Source organism: Falco cherrug, chromosome 16 (assembly GCF_023634085.1).
Source record: "Falco cherrug isolate bFalChe1 chromosome 16, bFalChe1.pri, whole genome shotgun sequence".
NCBI lineage: Eukaryota > Metazoa > Chordata > Aves > Falconiformes > Falconidae > Falco > Falco cherrug.
This window is the reverse complement of record NC_073712.1, coordinates 5644632-5667438: the sequence shown is the minus strand read 5'-3', so window position 1 is coordinate 5667438 and position 22807 is coordinate 5644632. Positions and strand designations below refer to the sequence as shown.

General features: G+C 57.4%; 3 protein-coding genes and 1 long non-coding RNA gene across 10 annotated transcripts in view; 2 read left to right on the top strand and 2 right to left on the bottom strand.

Moving 5' to 3' along the window:
* CCND3 (cyclin D3) overlaps window positions 1-9262 on the top strand; it is a 46755-nt gene extending 37493 nt beyond the window's left edge. For all 4 annotated transcript variants that reach the window (XM_005447058.4, XM_027816622.2, XM_055727852.1 and 1 more), the window contains exons 3-5: window positions 3976-4135; window positions 4740-4882; window positions 7850-9262. In XM_005447058.4, the coding sequence (XP_005447115.3) occupies window positions 3976-4135; window positions 4740-4882; window positions 7850-8011 (465 nt within the window). In that variant the 3' untranslated portion in view covers window positions 8012-9262. The remainder of the gene's footprint in view (window positions 1-3975; window positions 4136-4739; window positions 4883-7849) is intronic.
* A 1980-nt stretch (window positions 9263-11242) lies between these two features.
* BYSL (bystin like) lies at window positions 11243-14188 on the bottom strand. Its single transcript, XM_055727850.1, has 7 exons — window positions 13930-14188; window positions 13678-13846; window positions 13462-13600; window positions 12976-13109; window positions 12674-12834; window positions 12079-12181; window positions 11243-11877 (listed from the first exon to the last, which is right to left on the bottom strand). Exons 1-7 carry the CDS (start codon window positions 14186-14188, stop codon window positions 11529-11531), a joined length of 1314 nt encoding a protein of 437 aa, XP_055583825.1. The 3' UTR covers window positions 11243-11528.
* On the top strand, window positions 14187-19023 carry MED20 (mediator complex subunit 20). 4 transcript variants are annotated; one of them, XM_055727853.1, is made up of 4 exons: window positions 14187-14368; window positions 14847-15001; window positions 16512-16765; window positions 18376-19023. In XM_055727853.1, the coding sequence occupies exons 1-4, from the start codon at window positions 14187-14189 to the stop codon at window positions 18589-18591; spliced, it is 807 nt and encodes a 268-aa protein (XP_055583828.1). In that variant the 3' UTR covers window positions 18592-19023. The 4 variants fall into 4 exon arrangements, with proteins under 4 accessions (XP_055583828.1, XP_055583830.1, XP_027672425.1 ...); XM_055727855.1 differs by having other exon boundaries at window positions 14351-14368; window positions 14857-15001; XM_027816624.2 differs by lacking the exons at window positions 14187-14368; window positions 14847-15001 and adding an exon at window positions 15120-15542.
* A 688-nt stretch (window positions 19024-19711) lies between these two features.
* LOC114018079 (uncharacterized) lies at window positions 19712-22743 on the bottom strand. Its single transcript, XR_008735326.1, has 3 exons — window positions 22576-22743; window positions 21842-22116; window positions 19712-19912 (listed from the first exon to the last, which is right to left on the bottom strand). It is a non-coding gene; the product is annotated as an uncharacterized LOC114018079 (long non-coding RNA).
* Between the last annotated feature and the right edge of the window lie 64 nt (window positions 22744-22807).

Genomic DNA, 22807 nt, shown 5'->3' with positions numbered 1-22807 from the left:
GCACAGCAGGTGTGTGGGTGTTGCTGAGGGTAGAGTTTGGTGTACGGAGCGACTGTCACTGCATGAAAAGGAGAGAAGCTGGTGTGACTGTCGCATCCCAGACTGAGTTTGCAGAGCTGTAAACTGAGTAAAACAGTCTCTGCTTGGTGACTTGGGTCTGTCCTAGTGAGGGTGCGGAGGCAGCAGCCAGGGGCTTGAGGCTGTTTCACTGCAGCAGGACAGTGCTCTGAGATCACCTTGGCAGAGCAGGGGAGGCAATGGGAAATGGTTGCTGCTTTCCTTCCTCCTTTATTTTTTATTTTTTCTTGCGGGATGCAGCCAGGAGGGATCGAGGGAGCAAGCTTGTGGAGGGGAAACTCAGCTGCTGTGCAATTTCCACCCCTAGAGATGCTGGCCAGGCACGGCGAGCTGTGCTCTGGGGGATCTTGCAGAAGAGGGACCTGATGCATTCGCAGTGATGGGATGCTCGGTGGGCAGTGCTGGCAGCCTGCAGAGCCCTTCCATGAGGGTGGGCTCTGCAGGCGGGAGAAACAAAGAAACATTTTCCACTTTTTTCCTCTCTTTCACTAGCCAGGCAGAGACTGATTCAATTAGGTGCAAAACAAAATGCCAGGAAAAGGATGTTTGCTATACTGAGCGGTGCTGCTGTCGCAAACCTGCTTGTCTATCTCTTGCAGCCTTTTGTTCTGCTTCTTCCACAGATAAAATGATTCAGAGATTCTGACATGCTGCTCTGAGAGCAGGAAGTCCCCAGGGTGAGCAGGAGAGAAGCAAGGAGCAGGGTGGTTTGGCAGGAGAGAGGCTTCCCTGAGCTAAATCGTGTGAGCTGGTGACAGTCCTTGGCGCCTGTTGCCTTCAGCTGGCATCTAGAGTGCCGGCTGGGTCTTGGGATCAGGCCTTTTGTAACAACGAGGGCTTGGAGAAGATGACGAACCTGCGTGCTAGCTGGAAAAGAGCTGCTCTTGAGCATTGCAAACGGGCAGGCTGTTGTCCCAGGTCAGTCCTGGCGTGGCAGGAGCCAGCTTGATCCAGGTGAGGTCTCACGGCTGAGCCTGTCTGCACCCTGGATCTTCTCCTTAGGACAAAACGTGTCCCAGCAGGGGCAGGTGCTCTGCCCCACCAGTGTGGACATCGTGTGCCTCTGGTGACTCCCAGTAGCTGGCTTGCAGCTCTGGGAGGAAAGGCAAGGAACAAGAGCCTGGATGATGCTGGGCCGATGTCCCCTCTGTGCTCAGGAGCTCCCTTCAGGTGTAGTGACCCCTTTGGGGTTTGCTTCATGAGCAGCAATCTCCAGGTCCTCCTTTTGACCTTCCTGGGTCTGCAAAGGGGCCGTGCTTGTGTGGAGAGACTGGGCTGGAGCTGCCCTGGCCTCCCACCCTCGGGGCAGTGGCTGCTGAAGGCGTCAGCAGTGTCCTGTGCCCCTTCCCAAGGAGCTGGGCTGACGCACGAGCAAGCAGCCGGCTTTTTGGTGGATTCCAGGTGAGCAACAGGTAGGGACAGAGCACAAGAGCTCTCCATCTCCAGCAGCTCTTTGCTTGCGTCACCTTGCTGTGTTGCTGCAGTTTAACCAGTGACCAGCGCTGCTGTTTTTTCTTTTTACCCAAGCCTGATCTTTCCCCTCTGTTCTAATCCCCACCTTGAACCAGGCACTGTCAGTGACCTGTGCTGCACTGTCCAGGCCCTGGAGCTCATTGCTAGTTTCCTTCTTGCTTTTATCCTGTGGATTTGGCTTAAAAATATAGACAAAAGACTTGCAGGCTGACCGTCCGTATGGGAGAGCAGCGAGCGTGCGCTCATGAAACGCTGCTTTCTGGTTGGAAAAGCACAGGCTGTGAAATGGCAAACGGCACGTTTGGCCTCATGGGGGATTTGGAGCAGGTTGAGCAATGCTGCTCATTTAAGCAACTCAAAACTGGTATTGTTGTGTAAGGGGAAAGAGTGGATTTAAAAAAAAAAAAGGGCAAAAAAAAAAGAAAATCGCCTTTATGAAAAAAATCTCACTTCTTCAAATCCATCTGCTCTGGCAGCCCTTTGGCACGTCTGTGAGCAGCATTGACCCGGTAATCCTAGACTACTTGGAAAAAGAATAGATATTCTGCTGGGTGGGACTAGGTCCTGCAATGGAGATACCTGATACAAATCCCAGTTCAGCTCTGTCCTTCCAGACCTGGAGCTTCAGCCCCCGCAGGGTGTTTTCCTTTCCCAGCACATCCGCAGGGCCACTGTCACCCCCCTGGTAGCAGTGAGGGGGGACGTGGGGGCATGTTCTGGCCTTCCTGGCACACCTGGACCCGGTTGCCAAGACCAGGTTTGCTGCTGATCCAGAGGATAAGAGAAACTGGGAGCCAGAGATCTTTATCATGGCTCAGGACACGGGGGAATCCGGGAGAGGCTGGGGGGGCTGGGTGTGGGATGGGATGGGATGGGACGGGACGGCAGACATTGCTGCTGGGATGGGAAGGGAAATGATCCTGGGAAGACGCCACTTGTGCCTCTCGGGACTGCTCTGTCAGTGGCATAGTTGTACCCAGATGTAACATCAAAACCGCCCAGCCCAGTGAGACCAGTACGTGTATGGTCTCTGGGTTTGATTCAGCTGCTGCTCTGAGTCAGTCACGGAGACCTTGGCATTGATGGCGCAGCAGGGGACTGAATGCAGGGGGCCCAGATTCTGTGCTGTGGCTCCACTCATGGGGCTCCCCTTGCTTAGATCTTGCTGGATGGGTGCTTTGGTACCACTGGTGACACCAGGGCTTGCTGGGTGGTGGCTCTGTCACACGCTTGCCCGTCGCTGCTCTGCCCTTTGGTTTCCTTGCTGGCGTTAGGACCGATGCCCAGGGTTGGAAGAGCCTGCGAGAGGCTGAGCAGATGAGAGGAGCAGCCTGGGCTCCAGCTGAAATCCACGGGGGGCGTCCGGCCTTCCCACCATCTGGTCCCCAGCTTGCAGAGGCTGGCTTGTGGAAGATACTGGAGAAATCTCTGGTAGAGGTTTAGAGGGAGCACCACAACATGGGATGGGGACGTTGGCAGCCACCTGGCGTGTAACTGGGAAGCACTGGTGAGCCATTGCTCATATGTCAGCGGGAGAGGTGGGGTCAGCGTGGCTGTTCAGTGCGTCTTCCCCCCCGAGAAGCTGCCGAGGATGCTCTGCTGAGCGTGCCTGGAGGCTCTCTTAGAGAAGAGGTGTGCTGAGTAGGGGAGGTTCTGCCAAAATGCTGGTGCCCAACCTGGTTCCTCCTCCGTAGGGCTGCATGCCCGGTGTTTGCTGGGCTGAAGACCTCAGCACCTGGTCACAGCCCCTGAGCTCTGTAGCGACTGAAGGTCCCGTACAGGCGCTTGGGTTGTCTGGATGCAGCCCTGAAAGCTCAGCCGTGTTTCTCCCCCCTTCCCTTGCTTCAGTGTGCTGTGCAGAGGGGCAGGCTGCAGAGCAGCCGTTGCCCCCTGCGGTTCGCCCACCCACCAAGGAGCCACTGTAGGAGGGAGTCAACACACTGGCCGGCTCCGAGGGGCGTGCAGAGCGGTGACGTTCTCTGTTCCCTCTGCTGCAGTGGCGTTAGCCTCAAGCTGGATTGCTCCTGGGAGCCTGGACGGCAGCTTCTCCTTTCGGGAGCGGAGAAGGAATGTGGGAACAGTGTGCCTGCTGCTCCTTGCTCAGGTTTTTCCTCTGCATGCTGCAGCAACCTTGAAAAGCAGAGAAGTGTCGGAGGGAGGCTAATCCGGCTGCACCTTGGAAAGAAGAAACCACATTTATCGCTTCCTCTTCTGATCTTTACTCCCAGCTTTGCAGCAGCGCAAGGCTGGATTTGTGCCATAATCGCAGAGCAGGGGATGGTCCCTCTTTTCTTCCCTGTCTTGTGGATTGTACTGTTCTACTGTCCCTTCCCCAAGCGCTGCCCTTTTCTGCCCTTGAATCCGCTGAGTTTTTCTGCCTGGCGTAGCCCTGCTGAATAACGTGCTGTCTGTCTGACTCCGCAGGACTGGGAGGTTCTAGTCCTGGAGAAGCTAAAGTGGGACCTGGTCTCAGTGATAGCAAATGATTTCTTGGCTCACATCCTCCACCGCCTCCCGCTGCCTAAGGACAAGATGGAGCTGGTGAAGAAACACGCACAGACCTTTATCGCCCTGTGTGCCACAGGTGGGTGCCTGCTCCTGGTGCAGCCATCCGCCGGGATGCTGCGGGGGCTGGGCTGGCTGCTGCAGGCAGGGCGGCCTGGGCTTGAGCCGGGCTTGCTGAGTAACCTGGGGCTGGTCTCCCAACGCCCTGGTTTCTGGGGAGCTGCACGCCTGCCTTCATCCACATCAGAGCGTTTTGCTGCTCAGGAACAGGTTTGTTATCCCTGACAAAGTGGGATAACGGTCCCGCAGGCTCTCAGTGGGTGTCTGAAGGATGCCAGGAGAGAGCACAACCAGCGTGCCACCGCTGTTGCTGCACGGGCTGCGACTGCGGGAGGGTGTCCAGGGTGAAGGCAGGGCTGAGGCTGAGCTTTTGTCAGCCTTGCTCGAAGTCGCTACGTCCTCATCTTCAGGATTTCTTTGGTGAGACAGACCCAGAGAAACAGCTTGACGAAGCTCGCTGCCCTGATGCCTAGGCTGTTCGCTGTTACGGCACCCCTCTTTCTCTCTGCTAAGCTGGGTGGACCCCTCTGGCCCTCTCTAGTTTTTCAGGGAAAGAACTTACCGTGTGCATCCTTGCTAACGGTTTCTTCTTTTTGCTCCTTGTGTCCCTCTCCCGGCTCTAGACTACACTTTTGCCATGTACCCCCCCTCCATGATTGCAACGGGCAGCATTGGAGCGGCGATCCATGGTCTGACGGTCTCGGTGAACGATTTCACCAGCGAGGCGATCACCGAGCTGCTGGCCAGCATCACTGGCACGGAGGTGGTGAGTGTTCGGGGGGGAACAGCAAAGCGGTTTTGCTGTTGGATCTGGTGGAAACGCTTCCTCCTTCTGCTGCTCGCTCTTTTTAGAGGGAGAGGGAACGGGCTGTTGGTAATGATGCTGACCTTGGTTTGAGGAGGGTTAGAGGTAAGGGAGCATCTCGGAACGCAGCAGCTTTCGTCAGTCCCGTGGCTGCAGTGGGCTCCTGGCTGCCGAGCGCTGGCCAGCTCGGGAGCCTTTGAAAAGCAGCACAAAGGGGAGCGGCTGTTCCCCGCGCAGGCAGGTGTTGGTGGGATCGGGTTGACAAGGTGGGATGGGGCAGCGGGAGAAGCCGGCTCGGCATCTGCTGACCTCCCCGGTGTCTGGTTGCAGGTGCCCAGGCTCAGCTGGGAAGGGGGTCAGGGGCACGAGGCGTTTCAGGGCGCTGGCACAGCGGCTTTGCTGGGGGCGTTGGGATGGGGAGGGGGGTCTGCCTGCCCCTCCGCTGCCCTTTGAATGGGGAAGGGGGACGCTGTCAGGCTCCCCGTTTCCAGGTGACTTTGGAAGCGCTCGGCAGCCTTTCTTCTGCCCGGGGCCCCTTTTGATCTTTTCTTCTGCCCGAGCGCTAATGCCGGCAGCCGGGAGCGGGCTTAGTTACAGTCCCCTGACAGCAGCACCGGGAATTGAAGAGGTGCCGGTGCCGCAGCGGGTGGGAGGCTGTGCCGAGGCTTTGTCCAGGCAGGGAGGGGACTGGGCAGGGGGGTGTCCTGATCTATTTGTGTGGCTTTATTATTTTTTTTTGTTTGTTTGCCGGAGCTTTTTTAAGGAGAGTCAGTGCAGCCAGCTGCTCTCAAGCTGCTGCGGTGAGTGGGGCAGGGGCTGAAACCTGCTCCGGGTCATGGCTGGTGGAAGGAACAGGTGGGAAGCAGGGGGGCACCGCTGAGGGAGGGAGCTGAAATTGGGCCCAGCGCACCTCGTGCTACCCTCCAGCCCGGAGAGGGCATCCATTCAGTCCCCCAGCCTGCCCGATGCGAGGGGCTGCACAAACAGCCCAGGCAGGACCACGGCAGCTCCTGTGGCAGAAGGAAACCCTGGGGCTGTCCCCGCGGCGTTGCAGGGCTCCTGGAGGATGCGCTCAGCCTCCGTGTTTGTGCTGTTGATGCCTCTCCCTAAATCTGGCCTCGCAGTGTCCCCGGGCTGTGGCTCGGTCTGCCCTTTGGCACCAAGCCGGGGGAGCGATCCCCTTCCCGCAGCTGCTGAGGCTCAGCTGGGCAGTGCCGGAGGTGCGGGGAGTCCGTGGGGACGGAGCGGGGGGACGATGGCACAGGGCCGTGCCAGCTCCACGGCCAGCGGGAGCCGCACCGCCGCGCTGAGGCTGGCTCGTCGCGGGCTGTGCCGCCGCTTCAGGTGCCACTCGGAGCTGCTCCGAACCAGCCCTCATCCTTCACGGAGCACAGCTGGGACCCGCCGGGTGTCTGAGCCAGAGCCCCAGGGCACCGCCGCTCCGCAGAGTGGGGAGCACAGCCAAGGGCTGCAAACCCCCAAGGCTTCGCCAGGCAGCAGGAGAGCCTGGCTGAGCGTGGCCAGGCTGGCGTTTAGCATCTCTGCCGAACCTGCCGATGGAGAGATGGAGAGCCCGGCTGCGGCGAGCCCTGCGACCGGCTGGCCGTGGCACCAGGCCCTGCAGCGAGCTCGCCCTGGGGCTGCGGGCAGGCGAGGGGCCGGAGGCTGCGCTGACGGGAAGCGGGTGGGGAAGAGGAGGTGGGCGTTGCTATTTTCGCTCCCCACATCCTCTGTCAGTTTCTAAGAACCGCCAGCAGATTCCTGGTAAGAGATTTTGACGTGTGGCAGGACCCAGCGCGCGGCGTCCAGCTCCGCTCCAGCCGCGAGGTGCCAAATGCCACCTCTTACCCTGGCGAGAGCCGAGCCGCGGTGTGGGAGCTGGGCCGGGTGCGCCCGTTGGCGTTGCCCCCCGCAGCTCTCCATCTGTCACACTGCTCCGGTGTCAAAGTGGAGGAGTTTGAGTGACGGCTCGCATGGGGAGGTGACGTGGTGGAGTTTGCTTTTATTGCAAGTGATGTGCCACTGCGTGCAGTCCCCTCTGCCTCCCTGTTTGTGGGGCTGGTGTGTCCCACGGCACTGGCTTCCCTGGGTCCCGGGGAGGTGCGGAGAGCACCGGGGGGCTCCCGAGGGGATGACAGGCTGTGAGCAGCTCTGCGGCCGCAGCATCGTTTTCAGAACAGCCCAGCATCCACAGCGCGTGGCGGAGGGAATGCTGGGTGGGAATGCGTGGCCGGGACGGCTGGTGGGTCTGGATGGTCGGGTCCAGCCGCCTTGGAGATCGCCGGAGTGATCCAGCGTGCGTCAGCCGGGGCACCCGGCAGGGACTCACCTTGTCCTGGCTCGGCCACGGGCAGGGACAGGATGAGGCAGAGCTGTGGCACAGCTTCTCCGCAGCGGGTGGGTGACTGCAGAAGTGCAGGATCGCGCTGGGGGACCTGGGTTGTGGGGCCTGGGGGAGGCAGGTGGGTCCCCGTGCGCGCCCGTGCTGCTGCACACCCGCTGTCACTCACAGGGCTGGGGAGTTTGGGGTTGTAAAGGCTGATGCCAGCCCACGCAGAGCTGTTCTGCTCTGCCCTCCCGATCGTCAGCGGCGTCTGACTGTCGTGATGCTGAAATCTCACACTGCGTCCAGGCACGAGCCTGGATGCTTTGGGAAGCTCTGACAGGCACAACGTCCGTTCCTCAAGGAGGTGGTGGAGCAGAGAGGTGGGGAGAAGACAACCAGAGCATGGGGCTTGTTCTGGGGAGGGGCCTGAAGCACAGACAAGCTGGAGCTGCCCCTTGTTGGAGAAAGGCTTCTTTGTCTGGCATGTTTAGATGCTCCGGGGGCCAGAGATGTAGCCCGGCAGCTGCTCAGAGCTATTTATAAGGCTCCCACCTCCGAGCAGCAGAGAACTGAGGCCTCTTGTCTCGCTCCCTCTCCCGCAGGACTGCCTGAAAGCCTGTCAGGAGCAGATTGAGGCAGCCTTAGCCGAGAGCCTGAAACAGGCATCCCAAACCCAACAGGAATACAGCACCGCCAAGACTGCTGCTTACTCAGCCAGCCAGCCCACCAGCACACCTACAGACGTCACGGACATCAACCTGTGACCAGCCTCCCCTTCCCGAGAGCTGCCTGGCCCTGCCACAGCAGGACCTCGCCCTGGACACCGAAAGGTCGCTGCATCCCCACTACCCGTCCGCCAGCCCCCTCCATCTGATGCCTGCTGAGGATTTGTTCCGCTCGCCAGGATTGCGGAGCAGGATCTGCGCTCGTCCCGAGCGGTCAGGCTGGCGGAGCTTGATGCTGCTCATCAGCTTCTGTAGGTGGCCGGGGTGAAGCGACCGTTCTCATGGTGGCAGGGCACGAGAATTGCTGGGGAAGGGGGAGCAGGACCCAAAACAAAGTTGTAAAATGTTTCTCAGTTCGTGTTCCTTGTAGCCCGACTGGCCACTGTTCACCGTCTCCTCGGGGGTGTTTACCGTGACGACTTCCAGCCCCGCGTGGGCCATCAATCATGGATAGAGCCTCTTACCCTGACCTGCGTGACCAAAATCCTTAGAGCCCCCCATCCTCCCTCCCCGGGCTGGGTGCTACGTGCCCATGCAGCTCAACATGAGAGCACGGGGTGTCCGGGAGGAGGGAGCAGGTGCTCGTTGGCCCCTCGGTCCCCATCGCTTCGTGCCAGGCTGCTGTGGCTCCTGGGGGGGTGGCGTGGCTGCTTCTGCTTGGAGGGGAAAACGTGCGGCTTTTTTCTTGTTGCTGTTAAATTTGGGATTTGTGGGGTTTTTGGCTTGCTTGGGGGATGTGCTCCCCGTCCGCGGGGGCAGCAGAAAAGCCCTCGCCTTGGGGGAGCAGCCGTTCGGGCGCAATCCCCTTGGCTTTCCGCTGGCCCGCTGAGGCTGCTTAATTTATTGTTAACTGCTGGGAAATGGGGAGGGAGGAAGACCTTGTCGTCCCTCGGTGTGGGGCCTGGATGCTGGTCTCCTCTCCTTCCGAAAGAGTGCCTTCACCCTCCATCCCCTTCCCTAGCTCCCTGGGCAACGGGAGACTCTCACTTGGAAGCTGGTTGTTGGTTTTTTGGGGTTTTTTGGGGTTGTTTTTTTTTTTTAGGTAGCTTAGACATCAGACTAGTTGGAAGAAATACATTTGAATGTGCTGCTATAGTCTGTAATGCATCTTCACTCCTCCAAGGCAGGGATCTCGGATCGCGTTCCGGAGGGGGCTGCGTTGCATTTATATCCACGTGGGTCCGAGTCGTATCCTTACAAGGGTGTAAAAATCTGCTGCGCACTTGAGTTGAAAAGCGATTACTGCATTTTTTGTATTGTTGTTGTTGATCCTGTTAGTTTTTATAAAAAGTGTTTAAAAAAAAAAATAATGCTGCTTTTCTAAGAGAAAACCATTAAATAGTAGAATTGTATTAACCAGGAGAAGCCAGAGAGACTCTGCAGGGATGGGAGGCAGACTGTTGCTGCTGGGTGACCTCTGGATGTGTGGAGCTGTGGCTGTTGTCCTCCCGTGGGGGATGGGGAAAAGGAGGTTGAAATCTTCTTTTTTGGATGCCACTAGAAACAAAAGTCTTATCAGGTGGAGAAAGATGGGGCTGCTGTTCTTCCACTCGCTCGACTCGTCAAAGAAGAGCCATCTGCCGCTGACTCCTGCTAGCAGGAGGGCTGGGGGGCGTGCAGAGCCTGTCTGTACAAAAAGAAAAAAATTTTTTTTTATATATAAAGGAGTTTTAATTTAAGAGTAAACTGGTTTGGTTTCAGATGCAAAAGTCCCGCTGCTGGGACAATCAGAGGACCGTATGATGTTGCAATAAAGTATTTTAAAGAAATCTGAAGGCCTTGAGCGTTTCCCTCTGCGATCTGAATTGTGCTGGGGTGGGAGCCCAGCCGCTGGGGGATCCCCCCGCGCTGCTCCCAAGGGCTGTGAGAGCAGGAGGGGAGAGGGAGCCAGGCGGGCAGACACCGTGAGGCGGAGGGGAGATGCTGTGGTGGCCGAGGGCCACGTTGCACAGAACAGGCGAGGTGCTGGCTGCTGGAGAGGAGGCAGCGACCGTGCTTCCAGCAGCTTTGAAGCCTCCCCTCACCAATGCGCTGCGGGAGCCGGGGCGCTCTCTCGCGCTCACCAGCTTCTGGCTTCTTTTAAAAAAAGAAGAGAAAATCAGGAAGCCAAGGAAAAAGCGCTGCGGTGTGCAACCAGCCTGGGCAGCTGGGCTTTCTGTGCTGCTCCGCTTCACATGGCTTCTGCTCCCACCACCGCTGCTGTCACGGGAGAAGGTGCCAAGTCCCAAGAGAAGCAGGCAGGAGACGGCTGTCGGCAGCCCCGCTGCTGCGGGAAGCTGTGGGAAGCTGCAGGAGCTTGTCTCCACGGGCCGGACCCGCAGGAATCGGTGCCGGTTCCAGGGCCAAGGCCAGGTACTCAACGCACAAACCTTGCGGCCACGCAGCGTCACCATCAGCAGTTCCCCAGGGTAAGTGCGGTGCCTCGTGGAACACGGAAGGAAAAGCCCCTGCTGGGTTTTCCAGGAGGAAAAGCTCCCACTGGGGGTTCCAGAAGGGCCACGTGTGTGTGTGGGCAGGCTGCTGTGAGCAGCACGTGGCCTCGACGGCTGGACGAGGGCAGCAGCCCCGCGGCTTTGCCAGCCTCGCCGAGCAGAGGTAAAGCCGGCTGGTGGCTGGGGAGGGGAGTGTTGCGGGAAAATCCCTGGGGAAGGGACGGGAAAATCCCTGGGGAAGGGACGTGGCTGGCGTTTTGGAGGCAGGGTGGCAGTGGTGAGGCTGGTGACGGCACCAGGCAGAAGGGCCCAGGCCATGGAAGAAGGTGCCTGAAGGCTGCCCCCTGCCCCAGCCACTGCCAGCCCCCGCAAGGAGAGGGGCTCTCGGGGAGGGATTTCCCCCCTGTGCTGCCCCCCAGGGCTTTCCCCTCTGCTCCCAGCACCATGGCGGCCCAGCTCAGGCCCTGGTGACAACCAAGTGCTTGAGAAACCCTCAGGCACCTACAGGATTCCACCCCCCCCACCCCCAACCCCAGCGTGGTTTTGGGCTCTGGGAACAGTCTGGGGGTCCCAGCCCTGTCCCCCCGCCCTTTGCCCAACCACGCAGGGGCTGCCCAGGGCACAGGGAGGAGGGGGGGGTGCAGGGGTCCCTTCTCCCTGTGCAACCTGGGGGCAGCCCCGGCAGCGCGGTCTCCACCTGCAGCTCTGCCAGAAGCCCGGGGCTGGTGGCTTTGCTCTGCCACCTGCTGGGGACAGGACACGGTGGGACTGGGACAGGGCAGCGCGGCGCAGGGATGCGACCGCAGAGGTGCAGCTGCGGGGCAGAACCACCCTGACCGAGGGACGCGGCTCAGGTTTTATTTTCCAATACAGGAAAGAAGCCAAACTCTCCCCGGTGCTGGTGGCACCAGGTTCCTGGGTGGGACAGGGGCTGCCCTGCCCCGCCGCCAGCAGCGCAGGGAGCACGGTCCAGCTCTACAGGCACAGCCTTCCCGCAGCGCCCGCCTGGAGCGGCAGGAGCCTGGGCCGGGTGCTCTGTGCCTCCCCACAGCTTTGCTCATGCAGCAGGCTCCAGCTGCAGCCAGCAGCATCCCGGGCACGGGTCCGGCTGCAGCTTTTCCTGCTCACTCCATGGCCACAGGCTGCAACACCTCCACATCCCGCGTCTTGGAGTTCATCAGTTCCCTCCGGATCTCCAGGGAGATCTGCGGGTGGCTGTGGAACTTGAGCAGCTCAAGCAAAGCCTCCTTCTGCTCCGAGGAGAGGTCCTCCTTGTAGCGCTGCGCGAAGGCCAGGAAGCTCTGGTGCCACAGCACGGGCAGGACCCGCTGGTCCGTGCGGAAGGCCAGGAAATGGAAGACGAGGGCATCCACCACACGGAAGGGCAGGGCGTACTTCTTGTCGATGAGCAGGCGGAGGAAGATGCTGTTGGCGCCGCTGTACTGCATCTCGGCAATCTTCAGCATGGCCGCGCTGCGGGGGGGGGAGGGGAACACGGAGGTGAGGGCAGGGCAGGCAGGAGCCACGGGGCACCCAGCACCCAGACACAAAGATGATAAACCCGGCAATACCCCCACCCCAGCGATACCGGAGAGGCCGAGAGACAGAGCTGAGGCGTGGCACTGGTGTCCCTAAGGGAGAATCTCTGCCCCCACCAGCCTTTCAGCACGTTACCTGGAGTGGAGGACAGGGATGGAGCACTTGGTGAGGATGCTGCCGATGATGATGGCCTCCCGCAGCGTGCAGGTCCCCGACTCGCACAGGGGGATGAGGATCCCTGTAGAGGGAGGAAGAGTCAGGCATGGCCCGTCCTCACGGCAGCAGGCAGAACCCTGTGATTAAGTCCCTTCCCCTGTCGTGGGACATATCTGACCCTGGGGTAAACTCCTGGAATAAACTTCCAGGGGTCACAGCATCTCCCTGCCACGCAACTCGACTCAAGTTGCCAGACAAGACTGAGATCAGACCCACGACAGCTCATAACCTGCTATCAACCTCCAAAAGAACCCAAATACCTGCTGGCACTCAGCAGCAGCACCTGCATAAGCCTACAGGCTTCCACCCTGAACACCACAAAAGGGCTCTGCTGAAGGGGATTCCTGGCATCTTCCACATCTCCTTCCCACTAAGCCCGCAGGGCCACACCACGCTGGGGACAGTGCTGTCACACTGGGCAGCGGTGTGCAAGGCACCCCTGCTGAGCTTCCTAGCTGCCACAGATGGCGAGAGGCTCCCCGGCAGGAACGGCAGCGCCGCAGGGAGTCCCTACCTTTGAACCAGGCTGCTGGCTTGAACAGAGCCTTCTTCAAAGCCATGTAGAGGTGAAAATTGAGGCGCTTATACTCAGCAATGTCATCCCTGACCCGCGGCAGCAGCACCAGGTTGTAGAACCGCTGGGCCATCCTCTCTTTCAGGTTGGATGAAAATATCCTGGGCAAAGCAAAGCACGAAGTGAGGTGTGGAGAAAGGAGGCCAAGCGGGGGACAGGTTGGTGTTTTGTAAATTTGGTTCCAGTTATGGAAAGAAAAAGCAAAAAAATCCCACATCAGCAGCTCCCAGAGATGATCTTACCTGGTGGCTTGGTACATGGCAGCTGCCGTCCACGTCTCCGGCTCTGTGATGTAGAGGATCTGCTCCCAGTTGGACAAGGCAGGAATGATTTTAAATGCCTTGGGGAGTTTCCCGCTCCTGTATTTGGACAGCACCTTCAAAGACATGGACAGAGGCCAGGCCGTGACATATGGGCACTGACAGCAGGGCTGTGGGGCTTGTCTCATGACAATGAGAAAGCTGTCCCTTAGCATCTCTGGTGAGAAAGGACTATCCAGGTCCAAAGACAGGACCGTCCCAGGACCATCCTGAGCATGGCACTCAGGTGACTGTCACTCAGAAACATTCTGGGCCATTCAGTGCCTGATACTACACAAATCGCAGCTGATCCACAGAAATGCCTACGCAGAGTGAGTGTGGGGACAGGCCCTGAGAAGGAGCGCGGGCACAAGGGCAGCGGCTGTGGGGCTCAGCGTGGCACCCCTGCGCCCTGGGGCCCAGCCTCACCTCTCTGACGCCCCTGTAGACCTCCAGGACACGGGGATCGAGCTGGGGCATGGGGCAGCCCGATATCTCCGACAGCGCCGTCTCCACCTCCGTCTGCTTCTCCGTGATCTTCTCCATGATGATGTCCGCCAGCGTGCGCCTGGGGCCGGGGCAGGAGGGCTATGAGTCGGGGGACCCCGGCCCAGCCCCCCCCTCCCGCCGCCGCCGCCTCCTCACCTCAGCGGCGGGTTCTTGTTCATGAACATCTCGATGGCCGCCTCGTCCTCGGGGTCCACGGTCACCTCGCCGCCGTACTCCCCGCTCCGGCCGGCCGCCGCCGCCGCCTTCTCCAGCGAGGGCCACTCCTCATCGTCCTCCGAGTCGGAGCCGGGGCCGCGCCCCGGGCCTGCGGGGGAGCGGCGCTGGCTGAGCCCGGGGCCTCGCACCCTGGACGCCCGGGGGTGCGCGGGGGGCGAAGCGAGGGCTCACCCAGCGCCGTGATGCGCTGCCTGGGGGCGGCGGGCGCGCCGGGGCCGTGCTCAGCCTCCAGCTCCTCCTGCTGCCGCCGCGCCTGCTCCAGGATGCGCCGGGACAGCCGGGCGTCCACATAGGCCTCGCCGCCCGCCGCCTCCTCGGCCTGGCCGCGCCGCTTCCCCCGCGCCGTGGGCCGCGGCGCCGCCTCCTGCAGGATCTGCTCGGCCAGCGGCAACAGGGGCCCGGGGGCCCGCGCCCGCCGCGCCTTGGGCATGGCGGAGGGGCTGGGGGGCGGCGGGGCTGGGGAAGGGACGAGAAGGCCCGGACGCCGCCGCCTCTCCGCCACCGGCCGCGCGTGCGCTCTGGCCCCGCCTCTTCCGGCGGAAGGGAGACCACGCCCCTTCCGGCGGCACGGCGGGCCTGGGGCGGGCGGGTGCAGCATGGGGGTCACCTGGTAAGTGCGGCGGCGGGGGCTCCTGGGGGGGAGGTGGAGGCGAAGGTGACTGGGGGGCTCCCTGGCGGGGGAGGAGGAGGAGGAGGAGGAGGCGGCGGCGGCGGCGGCGGCGGCGGCGGCGGCGGACGCTGGCGCTGCCCGGTGGGAAGGAGGAGGAGGAGGAGCAGGGCGGCGGGGGAGGCTCCCCCGTGGAGGGGAGGCGGCGAAGGGGACGCTGCCCGGTGAGGGGGGGGTAGGAGGCGGTGGCGGCGGTGGTGGGGGGGAGCTCCCCGGTGGGGGAGAGGTGGTGGCAGTGGGGGGCTCCCCTGTGGAGGGGAGACGGCGGCGGGGGGTCTCCCCGGTGGGGAGAAGGAGGCGGCGGGGGGGGCTCCCCGGTGGGGGGAGGGAGGAGACGGCGGCGGGGGGGAGGGGCTCCCCGGTGGGGCGGAGAGGGGGGGCTCCCCAGCCCGGTGCCCGCGGGCCCTGAGCGCTGTTGCAGCGTGGCGCAGGTGCCGGTGGCGGAGGGGAAGAGCGTGCAGCAGACGGTGGAGCTGCTGACGCGGAAGCTGGAGCTGCTGGGGGCCGAGAAGCAGGGCACCTTCTGCGTGGACTGCGAGACCTACCACACGGCCGCCTCCACCATCAGCAGCCAAGGTCAGCCCCGGGACCATCCCGGGACAATCCCGGGACACATCCAGCCCCTGAACGTGAGGTCTGGCCAAGCATGGTCTGGTCAGTGCAACCGCAGCACGGTTCTGCCGTGGGGCCAAGGCTTCTCCTGCGGGTGGTGGCAGCTGTTTGTCACAGGTGGCCCCGGGCTGCCCACAGCACGGCTGCGCTGCCCGCCTGCTGCTTCCCTCCTCCAGGAGACGGAGCATCCCTGTGCCCCGTGCTGGGGAGCCGGCAGGGTCGGTGCCAGGCAGGGGTGGGCTGCTCTGCCGGTGCCATTTGCCCCGTGCCCTGTGTGCCCCAGCGTTGCTGTGTGCTGGGGACGGCAGTGTCACCGGGGAGCCCAGCCTGGAGGTCTGCCACTCGAGCCTTAGGCGCCATGCTGGCTGTCTTTGCTGTCAGCGTGTTTTTCCTTGGAATTTCATAAAATCCTGCTGCTGAGGTGCTTTGGAGGCCGCGTCTTGCTCTGGAGGGGATGGGCGCAAGTCTCCTGGCAGCATCTGCCTGCTCTGCCCGCCTCCAAGGGGTGAGTGCTCATGGGCAGGCAGCAGCGGCCGAGCGGAGCGGAGCTTGGGGAGTGGGCAGTGGGGAGCAGCTTGAGGGGGCCTGAGGCATGAGATGACCCAGCTGTTTCCAGGGATGTGCTCAGAGGACCCCGAATCGCCTCTGGATTTAACATAAAACAGGCGCCCAGAGGCATGGCCTGCTCACCTGAGGGCTGCGCCAGCCTCTTTCTGTCTGTCTGTCTGTCTCCATTTACAATTTTGATATAATTTAAAAACACCAATGTGAGTGTCACCGTCCGCGGTGGCTGCAGAGGTCAGCACTGAGCCCCGCACAGCCTCAGGGCTCTGCACCACAATTTGCCCTGACAGATCCATTTGAAACTACCGGAGCAGCTTTTTGCTGCTTTTTGTGCAGCTGGAACCGGCAGGGCCACATTCGTGGAAAGGCTTTTTTGATCTCTGTGGATAAATGAGAATTGTTTCCAGCTTTTAAAGCATGGTATATGCCAGGCACATCCTCTCTGGACACCGTGTGTTCCTGAGTGTGTCCCAGCCCATTGTCCCCTGGCAGGACTGGTGGTGAGTGGGAGGAGAGGCAGAGCCCAGCCTTCCTCCATGACCTGGGGCAGGAGGATGTCAGCGGACACCCGGCTCTTGTCTTTGAGGATGGGAGGTGGGTGCTCTTTGCTGACCCCCCCACCAGTCTGCTGAGGATCTCATGTTCAGCTCGCCCTCTCGTCTCTCAGTTGTGCTGGTGTGTTATCCTTGGGCTGCAGAAGATTTTTTTTCCTTTTTAACTTTAAATCTTAAGAAGGAAATACAATCTATTCACTGAACGGCTGGATGACATGAAGCACGTGTGAGTGGTACAAAGACCCTGGAATTAAAGTGACTAAGAGGACAAAGGAAAAAACAGATGCTTCTTTAAAGCACATACAGGCGCAAAACTTACTGGTTTTACAGCCCAAATACCATTGCTCTTATTTCAGGGCAGACAGGCAAGCTGATGTATGTGATGCACAACTCCGAATACCCCCTCAGCTGCTTCGCTCTCTTTGAAAATGGTCCCTGCCTTATAGCAGATGCCAACTTTGATATCCTCATGGTGAAGTTGAAAGGCTTCTTCCAAAATGCCAAGGCAAACAAGATAGAGAGCCGGGGCACCCGCTACCAGTACTGTGACTTCTTGGTGAAGGTGGGCACGGTTACAATGGGGCCCAGTGCCCGTGGGATATCTGTGGAGGTAAGAATCGTCTTTGAAGGGTATGAAATACAACCAGAGACAGGGGAATTCGATGTTGGAGGCTAGATGAGAAATCCCCTGTCCCTTCAGTCTCTCGATTGTATTGCTCATTGCTGGTAGTTTGTACCAGATGTGTTCATGTATGCAGCAGGCAGGTTATTTCTCTCCTTTTCACAACGAGGTTTAATTCAGGCAGGTACTTTGGGGCTGAGCTGCAGCTACGCAAAAGCCTGTAGTTGAAGTGTCAAGCAAAACCCTGAAGGGGTGCCATCGAACTAAAAAGCTGCTTAAAGTCCTGATGTACAACACTAGTAGCACACTTCAGGTTCATAAGCATGCCGAGGGGACAAAACAACCTCTTCAGCTGCTAATTCTGTGCTGATTTGGATTTTGTTTTCTTTCTCCATCAAGAGCAGGGCCCTCTTGCCCCAGGTTCTGCTCACACGGTGGAGAGATGGTTCTCTCCTCACCAGAGAACTTTTGGCAGTGTCAGTCCTACTTTGTGGCATGCCGACCTGGATCACTGCGCCGTGGGCTCAAAGCCTGCCATCAGCTTCTGTTCTCTCCACTCCTGCTGCTGAGGCTCAAGAGCGTCAGTTGCCAGCTGCTGACAGATGTTTCATGGGGTGGAGGCTGAGCTGAAGCAAACTCTGAAGGGAGATCCTTCAGCACACGTGAAGGGGAGTGGGAGGATCTAGGAAGGTGTTTTAGGAGACCTTTGGCTGAGTGCAAGCAATGAGTCGAAGGCTCACAAGCTGTGGGTAAGCCTCAGCTGGGCTGAAAAACATCTTCGAAAAAGACAAGGAGCAGGGAGGGGTGGGATGGGAAGGGCAAAGTGGGGTAGGTCAGACTCCAGACATCTCAATATATGGATGCCTAACAGTCTTCAAGGTAGCTGAGAATTAAGATGCTTAGAAGTCCTTCAAAATCGGAGCTTGTGCTTTTCTAAACACACAAATCCTATTTGATACAGTGATCACGCTGCATCTACTCAGGCAGGTGTTCCTAGCCAGCAGGGATGAGGATTGAGAAACAGCTTATTTCTTCGCTGCAATAAACACAGATGTTGGAGCATTACTGTTGCTATTGATCAGAGTTAAACAGAAGCTTGTTTCAACCTCAACTTGAGTCCAGGACCAGGTTTGCCAGGCAGTCTGACTGCTTCTGGTTTAGTAGGTTTTTTCAGGGTTTTCATTAGGACCTACTGATTTGGGACCAGACTCATAGTTAGTAAAACACTTCAAGTCCTTAAGTCCCAAGGCTTTTTCCAGTACTCACCTGAAAGATGTCAGCCACACACGAGTCGTCGACCTGCCAGCATGTGGGAATGGATTTTGGGTTTGGATGGGGTAAAGTTTGAACCGATGTCCCAAGACCTCCACTATTGGAGATTTAATAAAAGTAATGCCCTTACAGGGGATGTTTTGCCTCCCCTTCCCTTTCGAAGGGATAGCTTGCATGTTCCCAGCATGTCCTGTTCATTCATATTTGTCCATCCTTACATGCTAAATATTCTCAGGTGTTTTCATGAAAAGCATTTCCTCTCTAGTTGCCTCCTGCATGGTTATTGCCCCTGCTGCGAGCTTCAGGGCTGTGTTTTCTGTTGTCAGGTGGAGTACTGTCCCTGCGTGATAGCCAACGACTGCTGGAACCTGCTCATGGAGTTCATGCAGAGCTTCATGGGGAACCACACTCCCGGTATCCCGTCCGTGTTCGGCACCAAGCACGACAGCATCTACAGCCCAGGAGACACGATGGTTCAGTACATGGAGCTGTTCAACAAGATCCGCAAGCAGCAGCAGGTGCCTGTAGCGGGGATCAGATGAAAGGACTCCCCTGGAGCCTGGTTTAGAGCAAGTGCATCCTCTTTTCTGCCTGCCCATCTGGATCAGGAGTTCCTCCAAAAAGTGGCACTGGAGGCAGCCCAAGGTTTATTTTTTCTTCTCAGTCTCTTTCCCCCTGTTTCAAAGCAAAGGTTTTGAACGCTGTGCATATTTCTTGTTGTTCTTCATGGTTTTGAGTATGTCTGGGATCGGGCCTGTGGTTCTGGCGGTTCTTTGTACCATGCTTCATGCAGGGGATTACTGTTCGTCAGCAGGAGGGAACAGCAGAATTTCCAGCCAAACACATGCAAGGGCAGAGTTTTCTTGACTGCAAACAGCTACATGAGAGATTTTTATTTTAAAAAAATTTTTAGATAGCCACGTGAAAGAGTCTTGTTATTTTTCATCAAAATAAAAAGCTGTATTTTGTGAGGAGATGGAGTCTTTCTGCACAGCAAGTGGTGTGCTGTTTTGTATTGTTTATTTACAGTTTTTGAAATTTTCTGTTGTGTGGAGACAATTATTCAGCAGAGTTTCATCTCTGATTTGGTTCAAGAGTTTTATACCCCTGAAGCAAACTAATTTCCCCGTGGCAAAATCTACAGGAATTCTTGCGTTTCTATTATGGGTATGTTCTTAGCTTGCCTTCATCTTTTATATCTGATGGGAGTATTAAAGTCTTCTACCTCTCGGATGATACCGATGAAGCCTCATGATAAATAAATAAATAAGCCTGGCAGGAGCCCTCTCATGCATTGAAAGAGAATACCAGCTGCTTTATCTTGCTGTTTGAAAGGTAGGTAATAAATGTCCTATCCCTGCACACCATTGCTCATTTGAGAAATCCTGGTGACTTTAGCAGATTTAATGGTGTAAGGAAGGATTTGGGGAACAAGAGCCAAAAAATTGTTATAAGACGATATCACTTGAATAATTTTTTTTTTTAGTGGCAATTTATTTTTACAGCAGGAAAACTAGATCCATTTTGAGCTATCTTCCCCCTTGGTTTTACTTGTTTAGTATCTTATCTGGCTTGTAGCTGTTATTTTTGTTTCTCTTCCCTGCTCCACCTCAGTCTTATGCAGAAACAGCCTTACTCAGCCACCAGCCTTTGCGCTGAGCTTCCTTCATGGTTCCTGGGTAGCAGAGTTCTGGCTTTGCAGCTCGTGTCCCAGACACAAAGGGTAGGTGTAGAGAAGGTCTAAGGACGTTTTTAAAAAGGGAGATTTGCAAAAAGGACAGTGGGTTCCTTGTGAAGAAGCGGTGTGCATCTTGTTTGCAGAAATATCCTTGGTTCCTTGCCAATACAGGAGTCTTGAAGAGTCTGAAGAGTGAGTAAAACAGAAATAGATTTCTCCTAAATGGATTTTTCCTTCTGAAGCAGTGGGGGAAGAGAAGCTGGTTTGTTACTTAATTTGCTGTCTGGTGGAGAACTAGTTATTTAGATGTGATCTCTTTGTGATTAGCATTTATACCTGTAAACCTAATTAACTATTCAAGTGCCTAGAGCTTTTAGTGTGGGCATTTAATAAATTTAATTGGTACTGGGTCCAGAAAGATCTGGTTAATGAGCCATAATAAATGGCATAATGTACCATAAGTGTGTTAGAAGTTCCAGCATGCTGAATGCACTGAATTTTAGCAACTCTTAGCTCAAGTTCATGACATGTGTGCTGACTTCAGTGGGACTATTAATTTCCAGTGATGAAAATTCAGTGAGAATCTGACCTGCTGTCGTTCCACACAGTTAAGTGCGGCTGGGAAAACTTAAGAAAACAAACTGTAGTCTTTGTAGGGATAGTTATTTCTGTTCTGCTTCCCATTTTAGGTCTTAAGGTTAAAAAAAATACTATTTAATGATCAGATTAGTCATGCTGAATATTGCTAATGCTTTATTAATTCCCAAAAGATGCGTTCTGTAACCAGAGATGTCAAAACTCTGGTCACGTCTAAAAAACATAAAATGTGTGCTGGAATCTCTGGGGACTTCTGTGCTTTTATTAATACATTGTACTGTTCCTAGAGTAATAAAATGGGACCCCTCGAGCTACATTCTGCCTTCAATTACACCATTACAGCCGCTGACGTCAGTAGGTTTCCACGTGTGTAAAGATGGGTAGGATTTAGCCCTTTATGTCTTAGCAAAAATGTCTGTTGCTGTAACTGCATTCGGTGAGCAAGGGGATCAGCTGCCCCACATGAGGGGCTCCTTTTACTCTGGGGCTTTTTACTTTCTTGATGGACAAAATGACTGGTTTTCAATCTTATTAGCTGCAGTAATCCTCCTTATTCTGGCCCCCCCAGCATCAGTATGGCAGGTTAACATGGCTTCGAACATGCTGGTCTGCATCTTAACAAGTCTTCAGGGGGCTTTCAATTGTGTTACATTAATGGATTGAGCCAGTGTAATTGAAAACCACCCTAATTTTGCCTGTCAGGGCATGGTCTGGAAGGTTGTTTTCCTGTTGCTCCCCAGTGTTTTTGCAGAGAATGCAAGATCTAGAGGGAGAGGTGGCCAAGCTGTAGTCCTGTACCACTGTGGATCCTATTTTCTGCTTCTGCACCTTTCAAAATCCCTGGCAGTGTTGTTGCTTTCCATGAGTGGAAGCCTGACGTACAGGGGACTGAGGATCTTGGGGATGGGGGTCTCACCCTTGCATCGTTACAGCTTTCCCCCCTCCTAGCTCTAAGTAGAGGCTGGGTGATGTTACTGGGGTCACTAACACTTCGGTGGCAGAGAGTCCAAGTCTCACTGCCACCCTGGGGATGCTGCTGGCTTTTGTTCTGTTTTGTGCTGTGGCATTTTTTATGAGGAAGTACTTACATAGCAGCTGCACCCTGCTAAGCTTTACAAAGAGAGTGAGGACGTAAGAGCCTTACTAATCTTCAGTTTTAATTCTTAGCAGACACTGCAAACTGAGGGCTCATTGCAGTGGGGAGCTGTTGAGTTGAGAGGTGTGTGACTGGATTTCTGTGCAGGTACGGGTTCAGAACAGACCAGGCACTGGTCAGAAAGGGAGGGTGTAGAGAAGGGACAGCAAAGCTCACAGGAAGTGGAATTTGTGGAAAGCCTGGCTGGTGAAGGAGCTCACAAGGAGACCACAAGGCTGTGGAGTGTCCTGTTCTGGCAGAAGAAAGCAGGCTCCTACCTGTCGCAGTAAATTGCAGTGCTTTGCCTCAAAACTTACTGGGACGAGACCAGGGGGTAACATTTGGTCCTGTGCAAAGGAATCGTGTCTGTGACACTGCTGACCTGTGCTTCATGTCATCAGTGCTGCATAGTCCACAACGCCTTGCTTGCAGCCTTGTCCTGGCTCAGCGCTGCCCGGAGAGCAGGACTCAGCACTCCCTGGCAGGTCCCTGATGGTCCCTCTGAACTGTGAGTTGTCCCAGTGAGTTGTCCCAGTGGGTGTGGGTGACTCCCAAGCATGGCTGCCCCTTGCTGGTGACAGGCATCTCCCCCCGGCCCCAGTGCTGAGACCCTTTGTCTCTAATAAAATGCGTTTTCATCCCCTCATGGCTCCTGCACTGTGGCGATGAGCGTGTGACCTAGGGGCCTTTGAGTGACCTCTGGCAAAGGCCAGCATGGCTCAGGGGCCCTTGTCTGTGTGCCATCCGTGGCCCTGTGGGGGGGGTGCCCCCCCCTCCCATCACCTCAGGGGCCCTGTGGGGTGCCCCCCCCCCCCCAGCCACCTCAGGGGCCCTGTGGGGTGCCCCCCTCAATCACCTCTGGGGTTGTGTGGGTTCGCCCCCCCCCCAAGGCACTTCAGGGGTCCTGTGGGGTGCCCCCCCTCAATCACCTCTGGGGTTGTGTGGGTTCGTCCCCCCCCAAGTCACTTCAGGGGTCCTGTGGGGTGCCCCCCCTCAATCACCTCTGGGGTTGTGTGGGTTTCCCCCCTCCCCCAGTCACCTCGGGGGCCCTGTGGGGTACCTCCCACCCCTCAGCCACCTCAGGGGCCCCGTGGGGTGTCCTCCTCCCCCTGTTACCTCAGGGGCCCCGTGGGGCATCTCCCACGCCCCGCAGCCACCTCAGGGGACCCGCGGGAACGCGCCACGTCCCGCGCTGCCCCTTTAAGAGTCTCTTTGTCTCCGAAACATCCTTATTTACCCTCCTGTGACTCAACCAAACTTCAGCCTGGGATTCACAAAGCCTGGTACGTCACCGGCCGGGGCCGGGGCCGGCCAGTCCCCGCCTCTCGGCTCTGCCCTCCCGCTACTC